The sequence below is a fragment of the Melitaea cinxia genome, chromosome 10 (genome assembly GCF_905220565.1).
Source record: "Melitaea cinxia chromosome 10, ilMelCinx1.1, whole genome shotgun sequence".
NCBI lineage: Eukaryota > Metazoa > Arthropoda > Insecta > Lepidoptera > Nymphalidae > Melitaea > Melitaea cinxia.
In genome coordinates, this window is record NC_059403.1 from 9246698 (window position 1) to 9268907 (window position 22210).

Consider the following 22210-nt stretch of genomic DNA (forward strand, 5'->3'; position numbering starts at 1 on the left):
TTTTATGTTTATAGTTTAAGGGGCCTACTCAAAGCACTGCCTGCAGGGCCTGCTTGCAGTTACTGCCGCAGAGGATGTTGCTCCACAAAGCACTGCAAATCATTTACGCGGCATACGTTGTCGTGTTCACTTGTGTTGTCTTTGTCCTTGCTTAAATTCGTCAGTTTTTATAAATGGCTCCTACATTATTCAAACACCAAAAAATAGCATTGGGTTTGACTGTATTGAGTACTTGTAGCGTTCAAAAGAAAAAAAGGAAGCACTGGTGTAAAAAAGTTTTATATTTTTCATGTAAAAGCGACATAGCCTGCGACCGCTTAACTTTGTTATGATAATGATCGTGGTTGGTTTTCCAAAGACATGGCAAATCCCTATACAATTAGATTACGTCCTTCCACACGTCTTTTTCTCGCTGGCTCATTTTTCTTGAAGAAAACAGAGCCAAACAAATAATATAATAAAACTAAACCAACTAACCACCAACTGATTAATTGCTAAATGACAACCACTGACAAGATAAACCCCAGGTCAAATAGAGTAGACAAACGTCGCAATGTACCGACGTAAACAAAATGGTGGTCTAAATCGGCCCGACCGAGCTACACACGTCCCTGATTGCAGTTTACGGAGTGGGGAGATCGTGTGTCGGGCTGGCAGAACGACACTGCGGCCCTGCGACAGGGTGAACAATTAAAATATCGGCCCTGCATGCATACATACAATACGATCGGCAGTGGCACTGCAAGCAGGGCCCTGCAGGCAGTGCTTTGAGTAGGCCCCTTTATACTAATACTAAAGCGATTACAATTTTACTCACTAATGGCTAACTTGTATAAAAACAAAACAATAATTTGTGATTTCAATTTAAATTATTTAAAAAATCATGTTGGTAGTTAGATACATATTCACTCCTGTAGTAGAATATCAATCATAATTTTTTTTTTTTGCTCTAGAGTCATTTTATTTAGTGATGTCAACCACTTTTATTACTTTAGGAAGATCATCTGATTTAAAATTGATACGTATAACTTCATCTTCATTTCAGAACTTTTATAAATATATTAATAAATAAGTAAAATATTTGAAAATTACAAGAATATACTTCTCTTCTGGTGTTAAATAGAGATCAAAGTCACTGATTGAATTTTATTAAAGTAGTAAAAAGTTATTTAAAAGTCAATAATAAAAAAATCGTAAACATACAACAATTATTTAACAGGCTTAAATTTTATACATATATTGATGTATCATGTATGTACTACCTATATAATATGTACTATAAATTATAATACTATTTTTTGTAATAAATCAACAACATACAATGAGAAGTCTGGCAATAATATATAACAGGAAGTGAATATTCATAAGTACTACGTTTATTAAATAAAATCTTAGGAAAATAGAGTTTTTGCAAAATATTCCTGTTATCCTGTAGAAAAAAATTTAAAACAAATAAATCTTTTAAAAAATTACGAAAATTTGAGTCGTATAAAATAATTTTATGATAATTACTTATGACTACATATTTGGCAAAATGCCATGAACTTCCGGTGTAAGATAAAGACACACGCGGATCTATCGAGAAAAGAACGCGAATAATTATAATATTATCTGGAATAGAGAGACGTATTTATTAATTTTACATAGCCTCTTTTTAAAAATGTCCAATAACGGTGCTCCGGACTCTTGGGAAAGCCAAGCTGATGTTATCGGTGAACAAGGTGCAAAAGATGATGTGTCTACAAAATTTTCCACGTTGAATGTAAATGCCGTGGAATTCGTGCCTTCTTTTTGTAAGCCTTCCCAAGATAATGACAATAGCGACTCTCCTACTTCTCCTCAAAAGTCTGAAAGTGGATCTACAAATTCCGCTGCCAGTCCAGTCTTAAACGGTAACTCACGTCTTGACATTTTTTCTCGCTATTTAAGTTGTAAATCTTAACGATATAACGTCGAACACATTTTATTACTCACTGCTGTAAAAAAAGTAGTTATAAAAATATACTAAAATAGATTAAATAAAGTTTAATCGCATTAGCGCTTTTTATTTTTTTCTGAATCCAGTTTTAACGGGTTACGTCGGGACACGCGGCATGACTTAACTAATTCCGGGTTAACTTTCTCTTCAAATACTTTTTATTACTGAAAAAATAATAGATCCTAATTTGATAATCGCGAATTTTATAGGACTTTGATGGTTTAATCCTCCCTAGCTTTCACTCATTGAGAGTATATACCGATGATATATAGGTATATTACGTTGAATAGATTCGGCGGTATCCGTGATTTATAAAAATGAGTATATTTTTACTCTTACTGTCTTATTAAAACAAATAATATAAGACATTTGAATCTGTAGCTTAAATGCTTTGTTAACTTTAATTATGTATGAAATAACTTGACTGACATTGAAGGATGCGGCGATGGAGGGGAAAGTGGCGATGGAAGAGCGGCGTCCGCATCGCCGCGGGTGGAGGAACCGCCTCCTGTACCACCAGCTGTGGCACCGGTAACAGCCCCTCTGCCCGTCCCGCCCGACGTGTCCCCCACAGCTGACAGCTGGGAAGCTGAAGCTGATGATGCATTACTCACACCTGAAGATACTAATGAAGTAGAGGAAGAAGAATTAGAACAACAGGTTAGAAAATCTTCTTTATTATTGCGTAAGAAACTTCATATTTATAACAATGCATTTTTTTTATTTGTCACCATTTTTTTCTTTCACTATTCTATCAGTATACACATTTTATTTTATACCGACTATCATCTGATATACAAAGTATACTACTGTATGTACTGTGTGTACTGTGTGGTAACAACAACAAAGCGTATTACTATTGTTCTAGCTTCATAAGCTGTAATTCACCTGTAACTGTCACCTTACCACAGGAACACACCACTGTTTGAAAGCAGTATTATTTAGCTATGATCTACTGTAAGATCGAGGCCCATTCAGGCTGATCCAGACTTTGAGCAGGATATTTTCTGCTGTGCCCTACTTCAGTTTACCTTACTCATTACAGGAACACAACACTACTTAGGAGCAGTGTTATTTAGCTGTGATCTTCTGTAAGGTTGAATGTATATTGACAATATTCAAAATATTATATATATAACAACTTGTTTAAGAATCTTACTATATTACTTACTCTAAATTTGTAAATATGTAATTTAGGAAGATGGAGAAACTGCAAAGAAAATTCCTAAAAAGAAACCTGTCAGAGTTGAAGATACTCGTAGCAAGAAAGAACATGTCAATGTAGTATTTATCGGACATGTTGGTAAGTATATATCTAAATTTTTTAGACTGTCTAATTATATTAAAACAAAATATTTTATTGTTTCTAATACAAAATAAAATACTTTTAAGATGCTGGAAAATCTACTATTGGTGGTCAAATAATGTCACTAACGGGTATGGTGGATAAAAGAACATTGGACAAATATGAAAGAGAAGCTAGAGAAAAGTCAAGAGAGTCATGGTACTTATCATGGGCTCTTGACACTAATCAAGAAGGTATTGTTATTTATTATATATCACTATGTTTCTAAAGATATCATTAGATAAAAATTCCTAGACTATATTTGAGTATAAGATGTTTATCAAATACATAGTATAAATTTAATTTTTTGTTATACAGAACGAGACAAAGGAAAGACTGTAGAAGTTGGTAGAGCATATTTTGAGACTGAAAAAAAGCATTTCACAATTCTGGATGCACCAGGTCACAAGAGCTTTGTACCCAACATGATTGGTGGTGCAGCGCAGGCTGATCTAGCAGTGCTCGTATGTTTTTCTTTCCATCTTCAAGAAATTTACCATTATTAAAAATTTAAATTCTATTACAGTTGAATTTAATACCATTTAAAATATGTGTATATATTTTAAAAATGTTCATTACATTCTTTTTTATTACATAGTAAAATTACAAAAAAAAAATAGTAATAATACTAAGTTAAAGGTTATGTGCTGGAAAAATATTTTAAATGTGGCCATCAATCAATTGCAAATGTCACAAATATTAGCATATTTATTAAGTAACATCAAAAATAAGTACAAGGTTATCATAATTATACACTTGCGTGATACATAGAATAACATTACACAATGATCAAGTTATATAAAGTTTAAAATGATTTTTTATAGGTAATATCAGCGAGAAAAGGTGAATTTGAAACTGGTTTCGATAGAGGAGGACAGACACGGGAGCACGCTATGTTGGCTAAAACGGCTGGAGTTAAACATTTAGTAGCCCTTGTCAATAAAATGGATGATCCTACTGTCAACTGGGATGAAAAGAGGTAATTGCCTTAAATAAATTCCAAAGTATTAATTAATTATTAACTAGGTAAAAAAAGGATTTTTGATTATTGGCATAAAAATGATGCTTAGAGTTGTAGGTTAGAGTCAAAAAAGCAAATCGTTTTCAGTTTCCAAGATTATAAAACATTTACATTTGTAATTTTTGAAAGTAAAAGTATATATATATAGCTGACCTTGGAAACATTGTTTTGCCATATATGTTATTAAACCCTTAACACCCCTCCCCCCCTTATAACTTGGGCTATGAAAAATATCGGCTGAGTGATTGATATAAATATCACAAATGGATGGGTTACGTATAATTTTATTTAACATGACTCATTGAGTTATTCTAAAAATAAAATTTTGCATACAATATGAGTATGTATAAAGTATGTGTGTGTGTGTTTATTAAAATCAATTTTAACAATGCTCCTTTAATTTTTTGTGTAAATATTTTGTATTGTAATTTATACAAATATTATAAAACTACAAAAATTGTTTGTTTGTTTGAATGCGCTAATCTCAGTAACTACAGGTTTAAATTGAAAAATCTTTTTTTGTTGGAGTCTCTTTACCGAGTGAAGCTATATAAAGTTTTAGAATGGTTTTTCCTCAAATTGACTTAGGTGAAATCGCAAAGCATAGCTAGTGTATAATATATGTAAATGATTTAAAGGTTGGCTTTAAAGGAATAGCCCAACATAAATATCTTGCTTATGTACAACAACATTACAGAACACAGGTTTAATATTTATGAATATACTCAGAGGACCAATTTTAAGTAAAAAGCAATGTAAAAGATATTATTTAAGTATTTCTTTCTAAAGTATATTTCACAAGTACACTATGATTTAATCTATTTATACCTGTATACTATGATTAAATTTAGAGGAACTGATGTATTTTATTTTTTACTTTGCTATCATTTTTATCACGAAAATTTAAATTGTTCAAAATGTTTGAATATGACCTCATTATCTTAATTAGACCTTGGTATGTCACTTCCTATAGTTAAAGTATTAGTTTACACTGTGAATTTAGGAATTCTCAAAGATATAGGAAAAATTTGTATTATTTAAGCTAACCAGCAAATCTATTTTTTATTTACTATAGGTTGAAAGTCTTATAAATCTGTTCATTGATAACTTGATAAGCTTTTTATTAACTGATTTAAATATATATATATATATATATATATATATATATTATTTACCTCCATTGTTTTAAAAGACCATTACTTAAACACAGTACCAATAAAGGAGGATAGCCACTTTGCCACTATTTGCAAATCGTTTTTTTTATGTTATACTAATTTTTCTTTTTAGACGCCGCGTTGGCACAACGGTTACAGCCATGGATTGTACCTGTTGCGCTGGCGGTTGCGGGTTTGATCTCCGCACATGACAAACATTTGTATTGGCCATACAGGTGTTTGCCGTGGTCTGGGTGTTTGTACAGTACTTGTGGGTCTCCCCACCGTGCCACGGAGAGCACGTTAAGCCGTGTCTATAATTTTTTATTAAATTTGACTATTTTTTCTCAGATACAATGAATGTCGGGACAAAATCCTGCCATACCTCAAGAAATTGGGCTTTAACCCAGCTAAGGATTTGTCTTTTCTACCTGTGTCTGGACAAACTGGTCAAGGCTTATTGGAGAGAGTAAGTGATTATTATAATTAAAAAATATTTATTAACTCTACTAACAAATTAAAAAAATGAATTTGAGTTGTTATTGAATCCCTAATAATATTTATGTCACTATAGGTGTCGGAAGATATTTGTTCGTGGTACCAAGGTCCATCGTTTATCCAACTTATTGATGAGTTACCATCGCTCAACCGCAAGATGGATGGACCTTTCATTATGCCTGTCGTTGACAAATATAAGGATATGGGCACAGTGCTCATGGGAAAAGTTGAGGCAGGCACTACTCGCAAAGGCGCTACTTTATTCCTTATGCCAAATAGGGTATGCAACATTTTTTTACAGCTATACAATAAAATTTATTACATTTCTATAAATAAATAAATTTTTTATCTGTTCACACAAACACACCCCAATTGGAACAATTGAAACAAAATTTATTAAAACAGGTTGCTTGCTTCAGCCTGTAATATTCCACTACTGGGCACAGGCCTCTTTCCCCATGCAGGAGAAGGATCAGATCTTAATCCACCATGCTGCTCCCATGCGGGTTGGCGAATATATTCCCTACTATAAGTAATGATCGCTATCAGGTGTATATGATAACAACCGGGACCGATGGCTTAACGTGCTCTCCGAGGCACGGTGGGGAGACCCACAAGGACTGCACAAACACCCAGACCACGACGAACACCTGTATGGCCAATACAAATGTTTGTTATGGTGGGGATGGAACCCACAACCCCCAGCGCAACAGGCACAATCTATGGCTGTGACCGTTGCGCCAACGCGGCGTCTTAAAATAGGTGTTTTAATAAAAATAAATATACATCTATATCAGCATTTGAATTGTTTACCATTCTGATGTTGTGATGAGAGTTCCATTATCACTTTCTATATCAAGTTCAATTCAAAAAATAACATCAATGTTCAGTAATATCACCATAAAAGCTATTTGATATATAAGCTACTAATACTATTTATATATTTAGGTTCAAGTGACAGTTGATCAGTTATGGTCCGATGACATTGAAGTGACTTCCATTGGCCCTGGAGAAAATGTGAAAGTGAAACTCAAAGGCATTGAAGAAGAAGATGTATCCCCTGGATTTGTTCTCTGCGATACTGCTGAACCTATCACTACTGGGAGAGTAAGTTCAATATTCATGTTGTACTAAAGTAACTATTCCATTTTACCCATGTTTATATTAATAGTTACACTCTATATTTTTTAAAATAAATCCATGTATTTATGCTATAAATAATATTAGTTAGTGAACATTTTGCAATTAGTGTATTATTTGTTTAATCTTAAGAAAATAATTGTAATACACATAAATAATTTAATTTAGAAAAATATACAATGTACAGAATTTATAGTACAGCAATTTTTTTTTTTTTTTTTGTTTAAGGTATTTGATGCCCAAGTTGTCATTTTGGAGCACAAATCTATCATTTGTGCGGGGTACTCTGCTGTCATGCACATACACTGTGCAGCTGAAGAAGTTACTGTTAAGGTAAATATGTTGTATATCCGTAGCATGCATTTCATATAGTAAGGCATTGCCTACCTTGGCATGTTACTAATAATGATATATAAAACATGATTATTACATATTTTTGAAAAAGACATAAACAAAAATTCAATTTAAATCTGCTTCAATTTGAAACATGCACCGTCATATCGATGGCTCCTAAGTATACTGAGTCAACTAACAACTTTTCTATTTCATTTTTTAAAGATATTAATAACATTTACTTCATTTCCTATCTACCTATGTAACAAAAAAATAAAGTTATTAGGAGTAGAGTTGACTCAGTATACTTAGGAGCCATCGATATATCCGCGATATCAGCGCTTCGCGCAATCGAAGACGGGCCTTTTATGAATCTTCTGCCTACAATCGCTAACAAATCTTAGTAATGACAGTAGGACGTTAATATAATCCTACAATTTTATAATGTCGCGCGTCATATGGAATGCGAACAAAGTATTGTGTTGTTAACGTCGGTTTAACAATGACAGTAGGCACAGCCTAAGACGTTTATACCAATAATTATGATTTTTGACACAGTCGCATAATCACATCTGCCATCCGAATCATTCTACAGTAATATTAAGACAATTCACTTTGAATTTTTCGTTTGTGCGTTCTTGTTATAAGTGAAAATATTAATATATTAGTGATAGATAAGTTTATTCGTGAAATATGTAACGGAGATGTGTGTTTAATGAGAGTAAATAGTGCATCCAAAGTCAACACATACGATTTTACAGATGTATTAAAAATTGTTCATTTTAGGCCCATACCCAGCTTAGATATAAAACAGAAATTGATAAGCTCATAAGTATCAGTCACTTGGTTGCTGTATATTAACAAGTATTGGCACGACTTGTATCACATGCTAAGAAAAGCTGGACAAATCAATAAGCATGGTATCTATAATTAAATTTATTTTATGTAGTTATGTACTACTGTATGTGTATGCCTGCATGATTAGTATAAATGCACTTTACGTGTCCAATAATTTACTTGCCTATTCTTGAAATTATTTTAAAGCTTCTATTCCCAATAAAATTCAAATAAATTAGGAAAAAAATTGCGAGAAAGTAAGTGCAATGTGGTTCATATTTTTTTGACTGCCTACCCTATCTTAAAACTTTATGCACGCCACTGTTGTGTGTATTAATATTTTTTAAATTTCATAATAAAATTAAGCCGACGATGTCATCTTCTTACCTCACGTCAGAAACTTATGTAAATGAAGCATGTCTATGGAATCTATTGAAAATCAATTTTCAATACTGTAAATGGTTGATAAGTTAACACAAGATATTGTCAATTACCGTCCTATATCTAAGTTGTGTCAATTTGGTAAAATACTTGAAAAGATCATAGCTGCTAAGATGTTCAATGCAGTACGACGAGTGCTTTCAATAAATCAGCATGGTTTTTGCAGGGGTCGTGGCGTTGAAAGTAATTTATTATCATTTACTGAAATGGTAACTGAAGCCATGGATCGAAATCTTCAGGTTGATGCCATTTACACTGATTTTGCTAAAGCGTTTGATAAAATCTGTCACAATACTTTGCTTTCAAAGCTTTTCTATCTCGGAATCCACGGAGATTTGTTCCGTTGGATATCTTCTTATATAAGAAATCGTAGTCAGGCTGTTGTAATATCGGATCATCGTTCTCGGTATAAGGATATACCCTCTGGAGTTCCACAGGGTTCGCATTTGGGTCCGCTGTTATTTACCTTATATATTAATGATCTTTCTGACTCAATCAGTAACTCTAGGGTATTAATGTATGCCGACGACACTAAAATATTTAGGATTATTCAAGATACCAATGATTCGGATCTTTTACAGGAAGATCTCAATAGTTTCGTTGATTATTGCCATAATAATAATCTTTTCCTTAACATAAACAAGTGCTTTGCAATAACATACACTCGTAAAAAAAATCCCATCCATAAAAATTATAAGTTATGCGATAATGTTTTGTCAAAAGTTAATGAAATCCGGGATCTTGGTGTTATTTTTGATTCTAAATTAAGTTACACATCTCATATTGAAAATATTTTAAATAAGGCATATAAATTTTTAGGTTTCATTTTGCGTGTGGGTAAACCATTTAAAAGTGCTTTCACCTATAAGATTCTATATAACAGCTATGTCCGTAGTCGTTTAGAATTTGCTAGCTGCGTCTGGAATCCTTATCAAAAAGTACATGTAGAGAAAATAGAGAGATTGCAAAAGAAATTTCTTAAGTCGTTAGAGTATAGAGTTGGCAATAATTATATAGACTATAGCAGTTCTTTAAAAGTACACAAGCTGTCAGGCCTTGCTGAAAGGCGAGACTGTAACGATGCAATTTATCTATTTAAGATTCTGAATAATATGGTTGATGCCCCTTTTCTGCTTTCTAATATCTACTTCCGCATTCCTCGCAGGCAAGAAAGAAGTGTCCGCAAAAAAGATTTGTTTACAATACCTAAAAGTAGGGCACGCTACACCGCCAATAGTTTCATACGACGTACATGTAAATTGTATAATGATAGATTAAGTGATATAGATATATTTGGTATGAGTAAAAAAATCTTTAAAAGAGATCTAATTAGAGTATTGAATTAATAAAATATTTTCTTCTTTTAAAAATGTAACAATCTAGCTGTACAAGTTTCATATTTTATTTTGTATGGTATTACAGGGAGCTATAGATTTAAAATTATTATCATAAATGTATTTTTATTACATTGTATGCAACTGTTTGTTCCTAAATAAAAGAAAAAAAAATAATAAGTTTCTACAAAATACCAAACTAAACCAATAATAATTAATAAACCGAAAACTAGATTATATTGTGATCGATAAACTTGTGCGACTATATTACTACATGATAAATATTTACTAAAACAATGTTTTTACAGAAATGTACGCATCAATCATAATATCATCGATATTGTCATATCAAGTTCTGTTTAATGTTTAGTTCTGATTAATTTACAAAAACAAAAGCAATTATAAATTTTTGGCTGTGGGTGCCCATAGAGCAAGCAATTTTCTATAAAATGATGTAATATAATTTATGTGGAGTAATTGTGAAGATATGATTGTGATTTTTCTAAAAAGGGAGGCTTAGGAGGCTGATCTTAACCTTAGCATATAAATATATACTAGCAATACCCGTGTGAATAATTCGCACGAAATAAGTAAATTTTTTACCGACCGTCAATCATGTTGACATTGGTTCAAAATAAAACCCGTCATATACATAATTTTAATAATTAATTAATATTATTATATTATATTATAAACATTTTTGAATATTAATTTAATGTAAACATGTTTAAACGAATACCGAGACTCTTAAGCGATGTTAATGATATACTTAAACTTTTTCTTGAAATACTTTCAAATATTATCGAACTTGTCAATATACCAATTTGTATGGGTGCGGGACGACCTATCTTTATACCTAACCTAGATATATTAAATAAATTGTCATAATGGCGCTTAGTTTGCCATAAATATACTGAAGGTGCCTACCTTTACTGATATTAATTTTTATTATCAGAACATGAGAGGCTTAAGGAATAAAACTATCCAACTATTTAACTACATTGTATGTTGTGACTACGACATCATAGCTTTTGCGGAGACTTGGTTGAATGATAGTGTATTCGACAACGACATTGTTAATGATTGATATGTTTTGTACAGGCGCGACCGTGAGAGCCGTGGTTTTGACAGAGGCAAGGTGGTAATACGTTGATCGCGGTTTCTAAGCATTATAAGTCTCAACAGCTACTTGATTTGGAGTCCGATTTTGAAAACCTTTGGGTTAAGATCGAAATGTGCAACAATAGCAACAATCCTTCCTATCTTTGTATATGTTGCGCTTACTTGCCTCCACCAGTCAAACTTACTACCCTGGCACATTTTCTGGATTGCTCCAATCGTAATTTGGAACTTTGCTTCGGAGAGACTCTTTTTCTGGGCGACTTCAATCTGAGCAGAATAAAAAATAAAATAGAGTAAAAATAAAATTAGAATATAATAACAATAGATAATCAAAGATTATCAAGAAAAGATTATAAATAATAACTTTAAACTAAAATTGTAAAAAAGATGTCCCAGATTAGTAATTAATCAATCGGTTTAATAATAGTAAATAGCTAGGGGTTATCCACAAAATATGTTAACAAGGGGCCTTGCTTACCGTGACAATATATGACAAAAGAATTTTTTTTTTTATTTATCTTCAAAATAACCAAAAAAAATAAAAATATAAATCTGTATGCTATTTTTAATCACGACATCATTTATGAGGGGGGGAGGTCCTAGTTTTTGTGACGTCATTTATGAAAGGGTCACCGAAAGTATAACAGCGTTGCCAAAAGGGGGTCCAAAACGGTAATATTTCGCGTGACGTATTTTATAGGCGACCCCTTACACGAATTATCCTAAGATGTGGGTCCGCGTGTGTATGCGTTAAGTTAGCGTCATGATAGACGTACAATGCCACAAACGTTATATTACGCAAAAGGTGTTACTTTTTGTTCACTTGTCAATATTAGACACTCTTGTTACAGGCCCTTATCTGCTTGGTAGATAAGAAGACTGGAGAAAAATCTAAAACACGGCCAAGATTCGTAAAACAGGACCAAGTTGCTATCATGAGGATAGAGTGCGCGGGAATCATTTGCTTAGAACCATTCAAGAAATTCGCTCAAATGGGCAGATTCACATTAAGAGATGAAAGTAAGTGATTTTTATATATACAGAAGTGTTAGACTCCTAACTCCGTTCGCTTTTTTTTATTGACCAAAAGGCGCCTTCCTCCTCGGGACCGATCAGCACAGACAATGGGTCCCCCGACCCACCACCCGCAACACCTCGCCTTTCGGCGCCGCGCCCTAGAGCGCAACTTCCTCGAGCCGCACAATTCCCCAGGCGTAGCCCGGGGCGGACCCTAAAATACGGTCCTGCAAATAGGGTTCTGTAGGTGTGTGATCACGTTCCGCGTAAAAAAATCGTAGCCCATTTTTTAACTATTTTTTAAATATATGAGCTACTTTGATGCATTTGTTCTGCATGACACCTTTCGTAAGCACGTTTTTTTTTAAACGAAAGATATTACTAACTGACAAATACAACTAAAGAACTGCTTATTGGAAAGAATTCTTTACCTCATTGAATGTTTTTCACTAACGCACTTCGCTTATATAGAAGTCCTTTCCCAAAGTAGCTCATATACTACAAGTAAGGGAAAATTAAAAAAAGGTAACATTTTTTTTTTTCACAATGAACGTGATCTTATAACACCTACAAATACCTCTATTTGAAGGAACGCAGTTAGGAGTCGAATAACCTACATATTTAAACAATTTTTTACTTTAACTCTGGATTATGCATTAATTATTAAGTACAATGTATAATTAACTTCTTGTGTTATTCTGTTACAGATAAAACTATCGCAATCGGCAAAGTTCTAAAAGTGGTTGAATAAATACGGCACTACAATTCGTAATTTAGTTAGGATAGGCCTTTCTAAAACCTGTATCATCAAGAATGCATGTATTATGGAATTCTGACTGGTGGGATCTATGTGAGAGCTCGAGTGGAAGGCTTCAATTTGCTGTTTTGAATTATAGAAATGCTAGTCCTCACGGAACTTAATTATTGTTTCTCGGCCACTGCCATTGAGCAAAGTACATTTGTATGGCATAACACTCGCTCTAAAGACATTAAATGCTTTTTATTTTAATTTGAAATTTTAAACCCAACTTTCGCTAACAACTTTGAATAGATGTCACTAGTAAATTATTAAAACTTTTTTTAAGTAGCTCCTAAACTATTTTTTTATTACAGAGCTCACGATTTTGTTCTGTTACATTGTAATGTTCGAAATAAAATATATAAAATATTGTGGTTAGTATGGTTAATTTTGTGTAAACTTTGTAATAAATAGTTAATTTTGAATAACGAGAAAAATGTTTAGTATTATTTATGTTTTATTATGTATACTTTTATTTTAAATTCTTAAAACATATATCTATAGTCTGTTCAACTAGAAGAGATACCAAATGTAAACAAAGCCCATCATTTTTTCGTAGCGACGACGGAATAAACAAAATGTAGTCTATCTCTTTCTATCTAGTTTGTTTGCTATCTGCTGCACGTCTCTCTGCAATGTCGAACGATATTTTAACTGGCCTTGAAAACAATCGGACCGCATACGGCCCTTTGTATTTGTTTCATTATTTTCATTTATTTTTATTTCATTTCGTGTCCTGAAGCGCTCGGGTGATTTTTATATTTCGATAATTATTATTTAAGAAGTATCAAATCTTAAATACATAATTATATTTAATTAATTATATTTAATTCAGTAATTACAAAATATAAATATATTTTACATTTAAAATTTTTGTGTAAGTAAAAAAAAAAGTTACAAAACCCTGCATAGTTGAATGACCTCGCATTTGGTTTGTTTACATTTGGTATCTCGGCTCGTTGAACGCACTATATGTTTATTTTAAAATGACTAAAGCTTACTTAAAAACAATTCCCTGAAACACATTCAGTGATATCGCTACAACAAGATTAAGTGCAATTTTTAACAACAATGCTTACAGTTTGTTAATATTTTTTAAAACCTACTGTCTGCGGTTTGCTGAAGTGATGGCCGAAGACGAATTAGTGCATTAAAATAATTTAGTTGCTAAAATTATTTACGTTATTCAAATAAATATTGTTAACTTAAAATATCATCAATTGAGCGGAACAATCTGAAATGAATAAATTATCTAATGTGTTGAAAGTGGGACTAAGGTTTATTATTCAATTGGTTTTTATTAATGAATAAATCGTTACATTAGTGAAAAAACTTTTACAATTTGAGTTATTTTAATAAATACTTTAATTTTTTATCATCGTACATCATATGTGCAGACACATATTTCTTTATATTATTCATTTCATACTACCCACATTTAAAGTTTAATTCCAACATTATATTTGGATTTCTTATTTATTCGACATTGTAAATTCGGTCAGTTTAAATTAAACTGTGTTAATAGTAAATCCGAGCCAATTTAAATAAATGGTTATACCATTGAAATTAGTACTTTTTTGAACGATAAAAACTGGTTGATACTAACGTTAAATTCAAAAATAATTAAGTAACACAAATCATACATTTCCAGCTTAACATATCCCTTGACAGAAAAACTAACATGATCATTGTTTTTTCTTCCTTTCTTGCAGTTACAGTAAAATGAACTATTTGATGTATAAAATGAGCACTGAGAAATATTTTAAACCCAGGCAAGTGTTGTACAGTGAAAGAAGCTCTCATGTAAATGTTTGGGATGATCATCACATAATGTCTCATATGATATATTTTATTCTACGATTCTTGTAAATGCCTATATAATAATACAAGCGATGCTTGGTATAGCATTTTGCAATGATCATCCTGATCGTCGTCTTTAATGCTTTGTACTCGTATTTTCACATATGAGGAATGAGTATAATATCGATCCCTATTGTAAAACTAGATTATGTTTATTTTAAATATTTTGCTATAATTTATAAATATTATTATTATAGCTGTTTTATTTCAGTGTTTAACTGACGGAACTGCGATCAAAACACAACTTATAATATGTTATATTGACGCTGATTATATTAATTGCAATATTTTTATAAATTTTAGTGGTAGATATAATTTTATTGCTCTGATCAGTGATCAATATTTGGGCAGATGTCTAAAGAGTTGTCTATTTGGTATTTTGGTCTAGTTGGCGATATATATATATATGTTCATTTCAAATCAAAAGCACTCAAAAAATGCGATATTATGCCATGTAACGAGTACTGGCTTAATAAATCTTAGTTATATTGTATATTTATAGTGTTTTATGAGAACATAAGGTACTTACGTAAAGCGTCGTAGTTCATACGTTGAGTATAAAAATCGACTCATCCAGAGTGACATTGTGTGTGAAGTGGAATATAAAATTATCTGCTTTTCAATAAATATAATCAGTTTTTTTTTTACAATTGAAGCGAAAGGATATGTTATCTATTTTGTGTATATCAGTGAATAAGCCGTGAGACGAACGTAGTCCTCTAAACATGTTCACCTCCAGCGCTATAGAATTTTTGTCGACATGCTTGTAGTGAGGGTGAGTAGGACGCGAGGTCGCGTCGTAGTGCCTTTGAGTTCCCGCGAGGGGGCCGCGTCCGTCTTACGCCAAAGACAGCCTCTCGGGTGTCTGCAACTATATTATTTTGTTTAAAATAAAATAAATTTTATTATAACATTCGGTTTTTGGTTCATTTTCATTACAACTTTCACTGTACTTTACTACTGAAATTACAATTCAAAATTAACCATGTTTAGGAAGAGCTAGACAACTCGCTTACTCGTGTTTTCTTGCAAACGAAAAAAAGGACTTCAATTACATCGAAAGTAATACAAAGTATAGGTAGACGAAAACATAGTTAAGTAAATACGCGTTATCAAAAAATACACAAAAATAATTGTGTTTGCTCGCAAACGAAAAAAAAACTGACTTCAATTACATCGACGAGTAATACAACGTAGATCGACGAAAAAATAGTCAAGTAACTACGCGTTATCAAAGATTACTCAAAAAGTACATATCAGATCTCGATAAAATTTATATGTGACCACATGATGAACATCAGCTTTCGATTAAATTAAAAATTATCAAAATCGGTACACCAAGTAAAAAGTTATTGCGGATTTTTGAGAGTTTTCCTCGATTTCTCTGGGATCCCATCATCAGATCCACAAAGACACGTAGGTCGACGAAAAAAGCGTAAAGTAAAAACGCATTATTAGATATAACTCGAAAAGTAGTTGTTAGATCTCAAATAAATTTAAATGGGACCAATTGACACACGGCACCTTTTGATTAAAAAAAAAAATGTCGAAATCGGTCCACCTGGTCAACAGTTCTGAAGTATAGTTCGCTTCATGTAAAAAGAACGCTGAAAGAAACTGGAAACAGGTGCGTTTGCGCATGTGTATACTCGCGCACAAAAGTACTACTGTTTTATTTTTTAATTAGGCTTTCACTCGCAGCTTCGTATAATGGTTAGTGGTAGGTACATTAAAAAATAGTAGAAATACCAGTGCGAATAATTCGGACTAAATAAGTATAATAATTATCACTTTACTAAAAAACAATTTAAAATAATTGTGTTTGCTTGCAAACGAAAAAAAAAACCGACTTCAATTATATCGACGAGTAATACAACGTAGATCGACGAAAAAATAGTCGAGTAACTGCGCGTTATTAAAGATTACTCAAAAAGTAGTTATCAGATCTCAATAAAATTATATGTGACCACATGACAAACATCAGCTTTCGATTAAATTAATAATTATGAAAATCGGCACACCCAGTAAAAAGTTATTGCGGATTTTCAAGAAGTTCCCTCGATTTCTCTGGGATCCCATAATCAGATCCTGGTTTTCTTATCATGGTACTAAACTTGGGATATCCCCTTTCCAACAAAAAAGAATTATCAAAATCGGTATATCCAGTAGAAAGTTATGCGGTATAATACAACGTAGGTCGACGAAAAAAGTGTCAAGTAAAAACGCATTATTAGATATAGCTCGAAAAGTAGTTGTTAGATCTCAAATAAATTTAAATGGGACCAATTGGCACACACCACCTTTCGATTAAAAGAAAATTTGTCGAAATCGCTCCACCCAGCCAAAAGTTCTGATGTAACATACATAAAAAAAAAAAAAAAAATACAGTTGAATTGAGAACCTCCTCCTTTTTTGGAAGTCGGTTAAAAATACAATCAATCATACAATAATACAATCTAAAATTACAATTTTTTTTAAACAAAAGCAATAACAAATTTTTTAGTTACCTATTGAAATGTCGTATTCAAAAATATTAATTATCTGTACTCTCGATATTTGTATCTTAATAGTTTTTATGTGTTTAAAATGATAAATCGATATTTGTTTTTTAGTGAAATAAAAAGTAAATGGAGTTTTACAAGTGTCCGTATGCTAATGTGTGTGAAGGTAAGTGATATATGTGGAAAAAACGTGAATTACGATTGACAGTGGTTTGTTTACCAAATAAGACTGTTCCAAAAAATGGACGGTACGAAAAAGTTTTTTCAAGAGTTAGCAACAATGCAAATCGCCTTTGCGCATTTTGATAGCCAGCATTTTTTTTACGTCACGCGAATTATATATTATAAATAATTTTTCTCACTTCTCTATGTAAAACTATTTCGTAATTTAAAACTTTTGTGCGCGATAGTGTTTTGAGTCGACGTCGAACTGTCCAACCAATAGCACACCGGCAAGCATGCGACACGTGATAAACACGCCCGCCCGCCACTCTATACCACCAAATACACTTCTGCGCAGCTTCAAGGCCAGCGTTCTTTTTAGATGACGCGAACCATAACATACATAAAAAAAAATACAGTCGAATTGAGAACCTCCTCCTTTTTTGGAAGTCGGTTAAAAAGAATATCTACTCTAATTCAGTTCATGGAGAATCATGTGCGGTCTCAAGAGAGACTATTGGAACCAACATGTCCATTTGATTTTCAGTAAAATCATCCTTCAACTTCGTTCTGATCTATTTGGTATAAAACAAATATGGTGGTTTGACAGTCAGTAGATGTATAACATCGAAGTATGAATGAAATTATTTTCTTTCGAACGAATTAGTCAACGATCTTAATCGTATTACGATTACGTTTATGAGCCAATTTCACAATTTTATGCTCTGCAAGTTTAGGTAAATTTGGTCGCATCGCGATCATCGATCTTTGTGCTAGTAAATATAGTGCATAGAGCAACACGAAGGGGAGTAGCCATTGCGTTTGTTACCGATACAAAACTGTCTGTCATTTTTTGCGGGGGGAAATTACACACATGCTCACTTTATTTAATTCCCACACAAACATTATCGTCTGTCACTACGAAACTCACACATACTAAATTAAAGTCACACTTACATTTTTCACACACACATCGATACATTCTGTGTCATTACAGTATCATGACACGCCGCAACTACACTGACAAGTTGCTTACAGCCGTGGTTGTAACAAGAACAACTGTCGATATGCATTATCGATAAATTCAAGTACTCGGTTAGGGAAATAAGGTTTTTAAGTGATACAAAGGTAAGATGTTATTATAAAAAACGGTTTTATGTTAAACATACATTGCAATGTTTAAGATAAATGTACTAAAAACCAAAAAATAATAAAATAGATACAGTCGTGGGAATTATAAACATATGCATAGACTAGACTAAAATAAAACCGTGGGGCACGTCAATTGTCTTGACAAGAACGCTGAAAGAAACTGGAGGGGCTGCGTTTTGCGTTTACGCATGGGTATACTCGCGCACAAGTACTACTGTTTTATTTTTTAATTAGGCTTTCACTCGCAGCTTCGTATAATGGTTAGTGGTAGGTACATTAAAAAATAGTAGAAATACCAGTGCGAATAATTCGGACTAAATAAGTATAATAATTATCACTTTACAAAATTACATTTTTTTTTTTTCAAACAAAAGCAATAACAAATTTTTTAGTTATTGAAATGTCGTATTCAAAAATATTAATTATCTGAACTTTCGATATTAGTATCTTAATAGTTTTTATGTCTTTAAAACGATAAATTGATATTTGCTTTTTAGTGAAATAAATAGTAAATGGAGTTTTACAAGTGTCCGTATGCTAATGTGTTGTGAAAGTGAGTGATAAATGCGGAAAAAACGTGAATTGCGATTGACAGTGGTTTGTTTACCAAATAAGACTGTTCCAAAAAATGGACAGTACGAAAAAGTTTTTTCAAGAGTTGGCAACACTGCAAATCGCCTTTGCGCATTTTGACAACCAGCGTTCTTTTTACATGACGCGAATTATATGTTATAAATAATTTTTCTCACTTCTCTATCTTATACTATTAAACGAGCAATTCTTGTATATATATATATAATCTGAATCTCGGAAACGGCTCCAACGATTTCCATAAAATTTAGTATATAGGAGGTTTCGGGGGAGATAAATCCATCTAACTAGGATTCATTTTTAGAAAATGACGTTTTATCCCTGTTTTTAGGGAGTGAAAAAATAGCTACAATATCGTTAAAATACGAAGGTAAATTTCGCAACTGTCATTAAAGTTGTAATAGCTCGGTGGGAAATCGGCCGGTCGGGATCGACCGAGGAGATCATGGTTCAAATCCCAATGTCCCTGATCAATTATTTTTTTCCTTTTTTTAATTGCACTCGTTATTTAAAAAATAAATATTATTCATATTTTATAAATATGTAATTCGAATTTAAATATGAATTCCAAAAAACACGATTTACTAAAAATACCGAGCTAGGCTCGGCACCCAGGTACTGTAAAACTATATTTCGTAATTTAAAACTTGTGCGCGATAGTATTTTAAGGTCGACGTCGAACTGTCCAACCAATAGCACACCGGCAAGCATGCGACACGTGATAAACACTCCCGTCCCGCTACCCCATACCACCAAATAGACCGATAAATCGCTTCTGCGCAGCTTCAAGGCCAGCGTTCTTTTTACATGACGCGAACTATAATATAATATACGTAATATATACGCGTTATCAAAGGTTACTCAAAAAGTTGTTATCAGATCCAAATATATGCTCGCGCAGTCCCTTCTACTACCTATCCTTGACTATGCCGATGTATGCTATCTGGATGTGACAGAGGAGCTGCTTAGAAAATTGGAGTGACTTCAGAATCTCGCAGTACGTTTCATTTCTAGCCGACGAAAGTTTGATCGTATCTCTCATTTCCGTGCTCAGATCAAATGGCTCCCTATTCGCCTTCACCGTGATATGCATATCCTATCTACTCTCTTTAACATCATACGTGACCCAAACTCTCCCTCTTATCTTCGATCCCGTTTTCACTTCCTACCCTCTCCTAATCGTTCCAGGCGCCCTGGCATTACACCAAAGCTGGATGTACCAAAGTGCAATACCAAATTCAAACTGAATTCATTTGCGGTACGCGCCTCTTTACTGTGGAACAAACTCCCAGAAAACATTCAAAAGAGTCCTTCTCTTGTTTCCTTCAAACGTAAATTAAAGGAGCACTTTATTTCTCAACTCAATTTACAATCATCTACTTAATGAATACGCAAGTATATAATTACCTATAATATTATTTTCATATATTATCATGTATTATCATATATATTATCATGTATTTGTATTTATGTGTTTACGTATGTATGTGTGTATGTATAGATATATGTATGTAAGTAGTGTGTGTGTATATGTATATGTATGATATCTATATGTATCTATGTAAGTATATGTATTTATACCTGTAAGTATGTAATATATTACAGTTCTTTAGCTATTACGTTATTAATTCTTGCACTGTGTTCCCCGCTATATGACATCTCTCTCATGACCATTGGTTGACTGGAAGAGATCTCTTCTAGAGATAAGTCCACCATTGCCATCAACTTTATGTATAATTTTTCTGTACATTATTTTTAGTGCAATAAAGTATATATAATATAAAGATTTTTTCTCGACCTATTATTTACTATCTATTCAAAATTAGACCTGTTAGTTTTATTATTGTTACCTATAAATTCATGATTTCATTATTAAAAAATTAACATATATATCTAGTTTAAGCACCATTTGAATTAGTATCAAATTCTCACGATCGGTCTCTGCGCTCTGGTAGTAACCTCCTTCTTAACCCTGCCGAAAATTGCAAAAAAAGAAAACGATGATTTATATGGGAAGTTATTGTAAACTATTGTGTGTTTGAAACAGTGATTCCAAAATGTTCATATATTTTTTTGTCAAAACAGAATAAAAACTTATAAATTGTATGAAAATTTTGGAATACCTGATTCAAATTATTAAGTTTGAGTTTATAAATATGTTACTGTAAACATATAATATCGTTACCTACTGATTTAGTGCTATATTTCTCTTGCACTCTGTCGTTTAATCGTTTAAAGGTATTCAAAACATCTATTAGTTTATACCATCTTGGAACTTAAGAAGCCGACCGATGGCGGGCTAACCATCCAACTGCTGGCTTTGAAATACACAGGCCAAAGACGGGCAGCAGCGTCTTCGGTGCGACAAAGCCAATACTGCGGTCACCAACCCGCCTGCCCAGCGTGGTGACTATGGGCAAAACACATGAGTTCACGTTATTTTTGGCGTAAACTTGTGGAGGCCTATGTCCAGCAGTGGACTGTATAGGCTGTAATGATGATTAGTTTATACATATAAACACTAGCTGACCCCGCAAACGTTTCTTTGCCATATATGTTATTAAACGCTTAATCCCCCCTCCCCTTATAACTTAGGGGTATGAAAAATAGATGTTGGCCGATTCTCAGACCTACCCGATATGCCCACAAAATTTTATTAAAATCGGTCGAGCCGTTTCGGAGGAGTTCAATGTTTAACACCATGACACGAGAATTTTATATATTAGAGAGATATACTTTATTGCACTCAAAAAATATATGTAAAAACAATATAATAATAAGTTTTATGGCAAGGATGGACTTATCTCTGAAAGAGATTTCTTCCAGTCTACTCATGGTCATATTTTGAATAAATTATTTGATAAATTTGATAAATCTATATATATATATATATATATATATATATATATATATATATATATTAAT

General features: G+C 32.6%; 1 protein-coding gene across 1 annotated transcript; it reads left to right on the forward strand.

The window, feature by feature from the left end:
* The first annotated feature begins 1545 nt into the window (after nt 1–1545).
* LOC123656855 (eukaryotic peptide chain release factor GTP-binding subunit ERF3A) lies at nt 1546–13456 on the forward strand. Its single transcript, XM_045592471.1, has 12 exons — nt 1546–1892; nt 2415–2638; nt 3176–3281; nt 3371–3517; nt 3642–3787; nt 4148–4302; nt 5850–5967; nt 6073–6276; nt 6945–7103; nt 7365–7469; nt 12055–12223; nt 12928–13456. The coding sequence occupies exons 1-12, from the start codon at nt 1661–1663 to the stop codon at nt 12969–12971; spliced, it is 1809 nt and encodes a 602-aa protein (XP_045448427.1). The 5' UTR covers nt 1546–1660; the 3' UTR covers nt 12972–13456.
* Nucleotides 13457–22210: the final 8754 nt, after the last annotated feature.

Excerpts from the sequence above, each read along its gene's own strand:
- LOC123656855 (XM_045592471.1), top strand. The coding sequence starts at position 1,661 with ATGTCCAATAACGGTGCTCCGGACTCTTGGGAAAGCCAAGCTGATGTT. Across the intron at positions 3,282-3,370 it reads AGTATTTATCGGACATGTTG|ATGCTGGAAAATCTACTATT; the intron begins GTAAGTATATAT and ends AATACTTTTAAG. Across the intron at positions 7,470-12,054 it reads CTGAAGAAGTTACTGTTAAG|GCCCTTATCTGCTTGGTAGA; the intron begins GTAAATATGTTG and ends CTCTTGTTACAG.